This window comes from Stegastes partitus, unplaced genomic scaffold (assembly GCF_000690725.1).
Source record: "Stegastes partitus isolate 25-593 unplaced genomic scaffold, Stegastes_partitus-1.0.2 Scaffold136, whole genome shotgun sequence".
Taxonomy (NCBI): domain Eukaryota; kingdom Metazoa; phylum Chordata; class Actinopteri; family Pomacentridae; genus Stegastes; species Stegastes partitus.
Genome location: NW_007577867.1, coordinates 643306 through 655545, shown reverse-complemented (window position 1 = coordinate 655545; position 12240 = coordinate 643306). Strand labels below are relative to the sequence as shown.

The window sequence follows — 12240 nt, the reverse complement described above, 5'->3', positions numbered from 1 at the left end:
TGTTCAGGAGTGGCTGAGTCAGAGCTCAGACATGAATCCAATTGAGAAATTTGTAGCTGGACTTGAAAAGGCTGGTTTACTCACAATCCCTGTGGGGTGAATACTTGTGCAATCACATGTTTTATACTTTTAATTCATTTACATTTCTTTGTAAAACATAAACAAATAAAAATGTTTTCACTTTGAAGTCGACAAGTGTTTTTTTTTTCTTTTTTTGTGTAAATTCTGATCAAAAAAGCCAAATGAAATTGCCAATAATTCAATGTAATTCAAATTTTAAAGGCACTGTAAGTCACTGAATAGTCTGGGCCCAAATTGCTTCTAATTATTCGCTTTTATTTTATAAAGTCTAGTCTAAGCTGCTGGTATTTTATTCTGCTTTTCATGTTTTATTCATTTAATTGTAGTTTATCTATTTTTTCAATTTTCTAATATTTTGTCTTTTCCCTGAAGTTTTAGTCTATTAATTTTAACTTTTAAAAAACAAAAAAATTGTGCACTTTTTATAACTTGTAAGTACTCGTTTTTAAAATTTAATTAATTTACACTGCTGTATTTTATCCCTTGTTCTGTTTTTTTTTGTTTTTTTTTGTTTTATTTTTAATTTTTTTTATCTTTGCACGTAAAGCTCTTTAAATAACCCCTATGCTTATATAATGATATAATGCTTATTTGTAGACACTATAAAGTGACTAAAATATTTGGTTAAAGAAATCTCGGATGACGTTGATGCACCTGATTCAGTTAAGAAAAAAAAACCCGGAAGTAGGCTTTTCCTTTACTAGCGTGCTAAGCTAACTGATTTCGTATGCCACTGGAAGACATGGGGGCTGTGTTTCACAGCCTTTACTGACAGCGACACAGCTGAGAGTCCACTTACAACAAGAAATTAAACGGGGAACTCTTTTCTCTTGAAGGTAAGTCGCAGGAGGGTTTCGAGGTGGCAGCTTTGGACGGAAACAGTCGGTGTTAGACTGTAATGACAGTAACGTCACTGTCTACTTGCGCATTGTTGGCTAGTTAGCCATGTAGGTGACTACCGTGTAAAACAGCCTTTTTTACGGTAGCCAGCGTATTGCAACGGTTTTGTCAGTTACATGGGCAGATGAGAAGCTAAAAGAGGCTTCAGGAGGTTAGTTGTTACCTGCTAACGACGGCGTCGGACCTGTGACAAGTGTAGTTTTGACGTGTGCGTACAGGCTAAACAAGACGGTTAACTTGGCTAACATCAAGGTATTTCACAGAGAGACATGGCAGTCAAGCTAAGCGACGAATATACAACCTAACGTGTAAACCTGATGGCTATATGTGGTTTGATCTTGTCGCATGAATCGCTTCTCCGATCATACGAAAGTTAGGAACCTGTTATTGTTAAGCTCTGTGGGATCTGACGGCTAACGTGCGAACGTCGGTGCTAAGCTAGGTAGTGTCTGTGCAGGTGGGTTTTACTGAGCTGTCTGTCTACAACCAACTCTCTCAGTGTTTGTCTGGCCGGTACCCAGGAACTGATATGGACACGTATTAGTGTCTGTGAAGTGAACTGAATGGGAACGTAATTACATTGACGTTATTCTTTAGCATCTACATTGTTAAAACCTGTTGCCAGTAAAAACAGCCGCATGCCAGGAGAAATATGTCATCATCCAGACATAAAGTAAATCATGAGCAGTGACAGAGTGAGATGTGCCCTGATGTTGACGGTTCAGAGCTGATTGTCTTGCAGTATGTCTCCGATCATTTCCACATCTTTAAATGAGAGTTTGCTGTTTTTGGTTTTGGCTCTTAAATAGAATTTTAAAACCACAAGAACCAGATTGGGATTGGGTGAAATGGAGTTTGACAGCACAAAGTGGTGCTGCTGTTTCATATTCATGCCAGCATTTTTGGTTTGGGTTAATATTGGCCAGTCCTAACAATGCATAATGATGAGTCAGTGTGCTTTGACCCATTTATGCTGATGCTTAACATTTTTTATGCTGGATTCTGTAAAGAATTATGAAAAGTCTGCCGTATGCATGGCAATGTACACGACTGTTATTTGCCAGAAGCTTATTCAACCTAAACATCAAAAGACTTGAAGCCCACTCAAGACAGATAAAACCCTTAAGAGACTGTTCACACAAAACTCATATTCTTTTGTCTGGCGTATTGTTGCCTAACATGCTTTTAAGACACTGAGGTATTTTGAAAGAGAGCACTAATGTGGCGTGACTGAGTTTGTTCTGAGTCATTTTATATTTCTGGGGACAGCTTGGACAGTTATGGTGCTTATTCTCCTCAGCACACAGGCAGGACGCCGGTGGGCACTTTGATGTGCAAATTTTCAAGCAGGTGCATAAGAGTGCATGTCTAATGGATTGTTGAAGGGTTTTGCTTTGCTAGGAGCGTACAACTGTCTCTTTCTCTGATTGTGAAAACTATTGTGTTTCCACGTTTGACTGACTGCGGTCTGCCTCTGTATATTCCTTGAATTGCTAATCTGTTCTTGGGGATAATCATGGATGTCTCACCTCAGCAGCCAGGTCAAGCCTGAACATGGAGTCCATGCTGAACAAACTAAAAAGCACTGTCACCAAGGTGACAGCAGATGTCACCAGCGCCGTCATGGGTAACCCGGTGACACGGGAGTTTGAGGTTGGGCGACATATTGCAAGTGGAGGGCCTGGCTTGTGCTGGAGGATCTATAATGGCACCAAGAAGTCCACAAAACAGGTGCGTGTGTTAATATCCTACCAGACCCTGTCCTGTCATACAAGTTTAGACTGCATTTGAATGGATGAATGATTTACTCAGCTAAAGACTGTCTGCAACAGGAATAGCTCTGGGACTGAACAATGCTAATTTCAGCACCTTGTTGTTTGTCTGTGACCCTTCAGGAAGTGGCAGTGTTTGTGTTTGATAAGAAGATGATTGACAAGTATCAGAAATTTGATAAGGACCAAATCATTGATTCACTGAAAAAAGGGGTGCAGCAGCTGACCAGACTGCGTCACCCCCGTCTCCTGACTGTACAGCATCCTCTGGAAGAGTCACGGTAATCAACACACATGCAAACAAACACACATGCATTTACACAGACTCAGAAGTATGTACATTGAAAATAAACTGAATGACTCACAGCTCAAACAGGGGATTGACATTTGAGGAAGGAAATTGCAAAACAGATCTATTTGTCTGCTTGTGTGTGTGTGTACGTATGAGAACAGCAGCTTGTCATGATCAAAAGAAGGGCAAATGAAGATTGAGGCTGTCTTGTGCTTTCTTTGTACCACAGTTTTTTTTAAAACTTTGACCCAGGAAAGCTCTAAATTCAAAATATTTTATTTGTCTTTTCTTTAATGTTTGCACAAGAATAACACTACATTTCAAAAGGTAGCTGTTTCTAAATTTTCCTGCTCTTATTTCTCTATGTGGCCCTCAGAGACTGCTTAGCATTCTGCACAGAGCCAGTGTTTGCCAGTCTGTCCAATGTGCTGGGCCAGTGGGACAACCTGCCCAGCCCGGTGCCCAACGACATCAAGGAGTATAAACTCTATGATGTGGAGACCAAGTATGGCTTGTTACAGGTGAGAGTGCATACAGATGAGATTCCTTGTTGTAGGGCTGCAACTCAGGATTCGTTTCATCATTGATATTCAAATAATTACTTTCTTGAATATTTATGTGGTCTATAAAATGTCGCATTGTCGCATTTTTATAAACATTTATGTAAACACCACAATAGCGGGACATTTTGGTTGCCTCATGTTTAAAAGCTGCAATCAGGAGATTTTTGGCATTTTCTCTTAAAACAATACAAAAATGTGCATCCAGTTATCAGAATTGTTGCTCAACAATCTTCTGTCACTCAACTAATCAATAAACTCTAGCTTGATGTGCTTCAAGAATGAATTGTGCTTAGTTAACCATGGTAGCTACACAACATTCATTTAGGATATAATAAAAATTAAGAACCTCTAAGCTAAAATTGAGTGTTACATGTGTGCATTTTGTACTTGTAAACCATCCACCTGTGTAAACGTGATGCATAAAGCATTAATCCTACTTTTGACTCTTTGGCTTGTCCTGTTATCGCATCGATCGCCTTCCACATCTGTGACAAAAACATACTGCATGAGAACCATTGGTCTTCATTTGGAACCATCTAAATCTTCTTGCAGGGTTCGGTAATATGTAGTACTCCTAGGAAACCACTATGCATTCAAACGCTGTTTCTTCTCAAAACCAGTTGAACCAGTTCATTCCAAACCTCGCTTTCCTCATTTCAGTATTATATTATTTGAGTGGCTGTAATATCAATTAACTTTCTGCCATTTTTTTCTGCTTCCCTTCTTTTTTTGTCACTTTCATGCTCACTGGTTTTCATTTCTCTTATCTTACTGTTTCCTTTTAAGTTATTTAATGGAGGGAGTTCATGGCTGAGAGGCCTAGAAAATGCCTGCAATGTTAAGCCAAGAGCTGCTGTTATATTACTTATATTGCAGCAGTACAGAATCATGCTCAGCCTTTCATTTAAAAGTTGAGGCATGTCAGTCATATTGTGTGATGATGTGTGCCGACCCAGTGTATCTTGTGTTGGCGCTTTAGTGTGAAATAAGTAAGGGATTGCTATGTCCTAGATACAGGGCTCTTATCCTGATTTGGTGAGTTTAGTACCAAAGTGTTTGCAGTTTAATGCAGGCAATGATTTGTATTTGTGTTTCTTATCTCTTTAGATCTCCGAGGGTTTGTCCTTTCTACACAGTGGGGTGAAAATGGTCCATGGAAACCTGTGTCTAGAAAACATCATCCTCAACAAGAGCGGAGCGTGGAAGATCATGGGCTTTGACTTCAGCATCTCCTCCAACAACCCCTCAGATGCAGAGGTATGCAGAGGGTTTTTGTTCCTTCTGTTCAGCCTGTCAACATGGCTTTAATCCCAGCCTGCTGCCTTCAAGAGGCTCTACCGAAATAACGTCTGGCAGAATTTTCACATCTTTACATTCCCATGCTCTCTCATCCTCTTTAGCCCAAGTACACATGTAAAGAGTGGGAGCCCAACCTCCCGCCACTCTGCCTCCCAAACCCTGAGTACCTGGCACCTGAGTACATACTATCCGTCAGCTGTGACTCTGCCTCCGACATGTACTCTCTGGGTGTGGTCATGCATGCTGTCTTCAACGAGGGCAAGCCTGTTTTCCAAGTCAACAAGCACGATATTTTTAAGAGCTTCAGCAGGCAGCTGGACCAGGTGAGTGGAGGTGGGCCATATGTGGAAGCTCATGACTGAATAGACTGACTGGATCATAAATCTTTCAGAACATGTGAACAGTTGTGCTTCATGAACTCTTTTAAAGTGTCACTTCAGATGAATAACATTCTGATTTTCTGACATTCTGATCTTGGGTGAATACTGTTACAGTACAGGACCATGAAGCTGAGAAAATTATTGTTGTACCCAAACTGTTTTTTGTTTTTTTGTTTTTCATGATCCTCTCTCTGGCAACTACTATTATCTGTTACGATCTGAGTCATTTATCAGCCAATAGTACAGGCAGATGTTTTTATTATCTAGATTTGATTTGAGTAGTGACACAGAAAAACAACCGCAACAATCCTGACTGGACTCCAGAATCAGCTGTTTTAAACTAATCAAGATGAAGTCATGCAGCAGATCACAGCTATAGCAGAACTATCAAGTCTGTGCAGTTTAGCCGTGTGTTGCTATTACCAGTGAAACACAGGTTTTACTCTTCTTCTGTGGTTTATTCATTTCTTTCAACTCTGTTCAATTGTAGCTGAGCAGCATGAGTCCAGCAGTGCTGAACAAGATCCCCGAGGAGGTGCGGGAGCACGTCAAAATGCTGCTCAGTGTCACTCCCAATGTCCGGCCTGACGCCGACCAGATGACTAAGGTTTGCTTCATGAATACATGCAAAAACAAAATCTGTTATCTCTTACTGCATATTTTCATAGTATAAGCTTGTTGTTAATGTCTGACTCCTTTAACGGCAGATTTCATATTTGTTGTCTCTTCATTACAGATTCCATTTTTTGATGATGTTGGTGCAGTGACCCTACAGTACTTTGACTCCCTCTTCCAGAGGGACAACCTACAGAAATCCCAGTTCTACAAAGGCCTCCCTAAAGTACTGCCCAAATTACCAAAGGTAAATACTTGCTTAGCAACTGCAGTGTAAATCGGAGACAAGGGATCAGCTAAGCAGCCTGTTTCCTGGTTAGTTTACAGTTTTTTTGCACTTCGGTGAGAGTGCTCTCAATGAACACATACTAATTTGTAGCAGTATTATAGGTTGAAGTCATACTTTGCCGTTTCTTTCTTCACAGAGAGTGGTGGTGTACCGAATCTTGCCTGCGTTGACCTCTGAGTTTGTCAACCCAGACATGGTTCCCTTTGTGCTGCCCAATGTGCTGCTGATTGCTGAGGAGTGCACCAAGGAGGAGTATGTTCGCCTCATCCTGCCTGACCTCACACCTGTTTTCAAGCAGCAGGAGCCTGTTCAGGTAGATAGAACTGTTGTAATCTAGGCACATTTTTCTCTCAGCATATATAGCTTCACATAATGCGGTTTGTTCTTTTAAAAAATCCCCTGAAAAGTGTTTTTTCTCTAAAAGCATATGCATGATTATTGGGGTGTTGATGTGTTTGAAATTTGAAACTGATATTGAGCAGTTAAATATCACCTAACTAAAGAGCATGCTGGTTTTGATGCGGTATGTAGCTTTATGAAGACTTCTCTCTGTATGTTTCTTTCCATGCTTCTGCAGGCTAGTAACATGGTGAGTGGTCTCTTTGATGTGAATATGCACCAGCCACATCAGCTAGTCCGTGTGTTGTGTTAGTCGTACTAAAAACTGCACTAAAGCCACTGACATCACAGTTTCCGCTCACTTCCACTTACAACCGTGCCCCTCAGTTGAAGATAGGCTAGTGTTGTCTTGCTTTTGACTCTTGTTTCCCTAACTGTGTGTTTGTGCGGTACAGATCCTGCTGATATTCCTGCAAAAGATGGACCTGCTGCTGACCAAAACACCAGCGGAGGACATTAAGAACAGTGTGCTGCCCATGGTTTACAGAGCTCTGGAAGCACCTTCAGTACAGATCCAGGTACAGAAGAAAAGGTTTTTGGGCTGCATAGTCAGTTGTAAACCATAGAAACCAGAGAAGTGACTAAAGGAGCTACTGTATGCTTGTTTTGTGAAAATGCCGGATGCTGTTTCAGAAACATTTTCTGGCCTTTAAGATATTTCTGGTCGCTTTATTGCTTTAGACACCCCCCGCCTGAAGTACAAACACTGTGGGAATACCTGCCAGTTTTTGCTTCATTGGTGTATATTTTTAGTATTCCGCTTGAACAACCTTGGAACATTTGCTTTTTCACCTACTGGTACTCTTAGTTCTCTTTTTGTAGCGTTATCTTAGGAGCACAGTACGAACAGATGATGTTCTCGGCATCATAAAAATGTCATATTTCATTACATCTTATCTGTGGCTGAGCAGGAGCTGTGCCTGAATATCATCCCAACGTTTGCCAACCTGATTGACTACCCATCCATGAAGAACTCCCTCATCCCTCGAATTAAATCAGCCTGCCTACAGACCTCTTCACTTGCTGTAAGTCCTCAGCTGTTATTTTATGCTCTCAGCTTGTCGCTTTCAATTGTGTGCCTCCTCAAAAATGATATCTTTCAGATGTCTGTCATATTTGATATGTATTTACTTTGCCTTTGTCCTTCTGTGGTACTTCCTACTTTCACCTCTATTAACTACAACCTGAACGCCTACGCCTGTCTTTCTAAAGGTTACTGTTGTAATACTATAATTTTCTGTCACTTCTGTTATTTTGTAGGTGCGAGTGAACTCTCTGGTGTGTCTGGGGAAGATTTTGGAATATCTTGACAAGTGGTTTGTCATTGATGAGATCCTGCCCTTCCTGCAACAGATCCCCTCGAGAGAACCAGCAGTCCTCATGGGCATTTTAGGTAAACAAATCAGAGCCTCTCCACATATGGTTGACTCAGTAATAAGTAATGTCTCAGTTTACTTAAAGACTGTTTTTTTTTTTTTTTTACTTTTTTTTTTCTCCTTCCTTTAGGAATCTATAAGTGTACCTTCAGCCACAAGAAGCTGGGCATCCCCAAAGAGCACCTTGCCTCCAAGAGCTTACCCCACCTCGTCTCTCTGAGTATAGACAACAACCTCAATCTGAACCAGGTGCTGCACAGCCCAACACAAGCATATATTTCATTTAGATCGTAATCTGTAAAAACACATGTTAATTTACTTGATTGAGTTTTCCACTAACACATTTTACATTATATGCTTCAATCTGATTATTTTTCTTAACTGATGTATTCCGTGTTTCAGTTTAACTCCTTCATGGTGGTTATCCGTGACATGCTGAGCCGCATGGAGGCCGAACACAAGACCAAGCTGGAGCAGCTGCACGTGATGCAAGAACAGCAGAGGTGTCCGTCTTCATTTATTTCACCCTGTGCAATAGACTCATTTTTATTCGCTTGGATTTTTTAATCAGATAGTCATAAATATTCATTGGAATTTTTAATACAAATTAAGTAGGATGTCAGAGGTAATTCTTATCTCTAATGGAAAATGAGCCATGAACAGTCGATACCATCCACACCAGGATGATAATGCTATGACGAGCCAGCCGTGTTCAGATTCTTTCCAGTTATTGATTTTGATCTCTGTTGTCTCTTTTAACAGGAGTATAAACATATCAAATCCAGGGAGCCAATCAGAGGAGATCAAGAGCCCGTCTAGTTCTGGCAACCAGGTGAGAGGTCCATTCCTTGACCCACAGATCTAAGAACACAAATATATTCACTGTACAATAACTATTTTTTAAATGCTTTTAAAGAGCCTGAAAAAGGCTGTAAATGTTACCACTTTCACTGCAGGGATTTCAGTCTGTTTTTTTTTTACTTCCAGATTGACGACATCTTTGGCAGCACAGGGGTTAATGGGAAAGAAAATGGATCTGCAGCATCAACCTCACAGCCTAATAGGGTATGCAAACAATGTCACACTTCATTTGCACATTAATTTGGCATGCCATCTAGTTTGTATATGATGTCTCTTCTTCTGCTCGGCTCTAGATGTCTCTCACTCTGGAGGAGAAACAGCGATTGGCTAAGGAGCAGGAGCAGGCAGTCAAACTGAGGAACCAGCAGCCTTTAGCACCACAGACGATCAAACCAGCCACCAGCGCCAACGCACAGGTAAAAGTTGAAAATATCTGTAAGCACGAGCGAACATTCATGCTCAGATACTAACGGCTCAGATAATACATGTCTTTTTATGTTGCAGACTAAGGACCTGACAAGCAGTCTACTCAGCAACATGACATCTCTATCCAGCATGCCCTTGGCCAACACACCACGACCAGCCCCGGTTCAGGGCACCACCATGCCCGCCTTCCCCTCCTCCAGCCCAATGGTCGGCTCCATGGGGGCCCCAGTCTCTAATGGCTTCAACACACCCATGGGCTTCCAGGCAGGAGGCATGGGGATGGGCATGCGGCCCACAGGTCCAGGCCTTTATGGTGGGATGGCCACCACCACCAGCACCCCTAACTTTGGAGCTCTCACGCAGAATCAAGGACCACCTGGGAGTAAAGCTCCCGACATGTCAGCCTTGGACAATCTTTTTACTCCCAACAAACCCAAAGTCACCCTCAACCAAATGGGTCCCAAGCCGCCACCTGGAGCCAACAGCCCCTGGCTCAGTCAGTATGGTTCAGCCCAGAACCCTCAGACTCAGATGCAGGGTGTGCCAGTAGGTATGGGAGGGGTGCCCAGTGGGTTTGGGATGCAAGCAAACCCATTCTTCAGCCCGCAGAACTTTTCTCAACCAGCTGCTGCCCCTAGCATGAACCCAAGTGGGGTTAAACATAGTGCATCTGTCAACAATGATCTGAAAGACTTATTTGGCTAAACGGGACTTGAACAAAAAGAAGCCAGGTTATTCTTTAAATGACCGTGGACAGAAGAGTCTTGAATTCTCACACAAGACACCAAGCGAATGTGAAGATTTTAAGTCCTTTCAGAGGTCTTGCTGTTTGTATTTTTAATCTGACCTGGTTTAAATTCTGACTCTTACTCACATTCTGCTGGCAAATTAACCTGCACCTGAATTCCATTTCTACTTGACCAGAAGGACAAAAGGTTGGGGTGGGAACTGCTTCTTCTTCTACGCTGTGGTCTTTAAATGCTGGGGGTTTCCTACTGTTTTGTACTTGACATTCTTGGGAGTCCAAATGTCATGGGTTGCGATGAATTCCAACTCAGTTTATTCAGGAAGGTTTTCTGTTCATATCATGAGTGACTGAGTGGATGCAGTGTATTTCACTTCCTGAACAAGTTGCATCAGAATCATCACCGAAAAATGACAAAAAAAAGCGCTTCACATCTGCTCAGCTTCAGGCTTCTGCACCTTCATTGCTTTCCGACACTATTTTAGGATTTGCAGCATGTCTAAAGTGATCAGAGGGTTGGCTTAGAAACAAATAAAACATCCACCAAAATGTCTGAGTCCAGTGGGAGGTAGCTTGAAGTGAAGCTCTGACAAGCCTGCAGTCACTGATCTGCATCCAGGAGGCTCCTCTGAAAGGGGCTGTAGAAAATTGTCAGCCCATCGGGGCAAACCAAGTAGCCCCTCTGCAGTCCATCTCCATGGTAACCATTTCTCTGCAGCATGGCTAACCTCAATTTTGTGAACACAAATTGGGCTTTGAGCTTCATTTTACCCCTTTGGTCTCCCTCTTTGATCATGTGGCAAAGCTTGCTTTTTTTTTTCCTTCCAAGCTTTTAATTTGACATCTAAGCAAGCTTGTTAAAAAGGAAGACGTTAGTTTTGTCTCGTCAGAGTTTGTCGACCATTTCACCTCCTTTGCTAACAAACGACGTATCAGTTTCTGTAAATGCAGTATGAATGACTTTGTCTGTGTCAGCTGATAGCGGAGTATGATGTGTGGAGTAGCTAACCACAGCAGTGCCCTTTTAACGAGATGCTAATGCTAAAGGCAAGGAGCATATGCACTGCTTTTGCTTTTGTGCCTTACAAGGGTACATGTGGAAAACTAGGCAGCACTAATCTGTTTCTCAAGTATTAATATTTTCCCCCTTAATGAGCTGTCTGGCTTTAGTTTCCTTGATGACTTTGCTTTGTCGCATGTTACTGACCTCGACCACAAAAGATCTGAAGTTTGATTAGCATCTTTTCTTACGATGATTCCTAATTATTCTAGTGACCAATGACGTTTTACTTCACACATCTTCTCTCATGAGATATTTAAGGGTCTCAGAATCCTCCGGTTCAGTTCATTCAATGAAGATTATTACTATATATTTCAGCACTTTGCAGCTGTCAGAGGACCTGTGCTGGTGACATAATATGAAGTGTAAATATATAGTTATTTAAAAGCGGATCGCTCTGTGAGGGCCTTGGCATTTTTATGTTCTCGTGATGATGGGTAAGAGGCCTTAGATGAGTCGTGTGCAATAATCCTTTTTTGGTTGTTGAGGGTGCATATTGATTGACTCAAACAGCTTTCGATGTGCCCTTAACTAAAACTCTTTTCACCGATGATAACTTCACAGGTCTGTCAGATTTTCTAAACATTCACGTGTGCTCATTCTAAATCTTACATTTCTGAAGAGTATCACACCATTTTAGGGTTTTTAGATGCACCTTGGTCACACTGTGTTTCTGCTTAAGATGATTGTTGCTGAATCGTAATGTCTTTTATCGCATTACTTTTTGTTTTTGTACAAAAAAAAAAAGCCACCAACACAAGGTGCGCTTTCTGTCCGGCCACATGGCAGTGTTACTCACTCATCCGTGTGACTCATCGGGTTCATTTCCCCATTTTTTTTTTTTACATACAAGACTACAGATGTGTCAGTGAGTGGATGTTTTTCCATCTGTGGACCGACATGTTTTAAATTCATCACAAACTGGATGTGTTCTTTGGAGTGTGTGTCACATATTCTGGCAGAACCCCAAAGCAGAAAACTAAAGCTTATTCTTCTACAAGATCATTTGTATACTACTGCTGTCATGTATGTGTAGTGTGGGCTTTGTTTTATGTGTCAAGGTGCTGGTCTCTGAGGTGGTTCAATGAAAATCTGTACATATAAAGGAAAGTACACAATCTAATATTCTCAAATGGTGGTTGTCATTTGTGTCGTGGCCTTCAAACACTGCTAGAATTCTGG

At 41.5% G+C, this 12240-nt stretch overlaps 1 protein-coding gene across 2 annotated transcripts; it reads left to right on the top strand.

The window, feature by feature from the left end:
• The first annotated feature begins 777 nt into the window (after positions 1-777).
• On the top strand, positions 778-12191 carry scyl2 (SCY1 like pseudokinase 2). 2 transcript variants are annotated; one of them, XM_008278883.1, is made up of 18 exons: positions 778-917; positions 2519-2712; positions 2877-3034; positions 3422-3566; positions 4716-4865; positions 5009-5230; positions 5778-5894; positions 6024-6149; positions 6328-6504; positions 6986-7108; positions 7502-7615; positions 7851-7983; positions 8097-8215; positions 8369-8469; positions 8729-8798; positions 8954-9031; positions 9121-9243; positions 9332-12191. In XM_008278883.1, exons 2-18 carry the CDS (start codon positions 2536-2538, stop codon positions 9956-9958), a joined length of 2760 nt encoding a protein of 919 aa, XP_008277105.1. In that variant the 5' UTR covers positions 778-917; positions 2519-2535; the 3' UTR covers positions 9959-12191. The 2 variants fall into 2 exon arrangements, with proteins under 2 accessions (XP_008277105.1, XP_008277103.1); XM_008278881.1 differs by having other exon boundaries at positions 2516-2712.
• Positions 12192-12240: the final 49 nt, after the last annotated feature.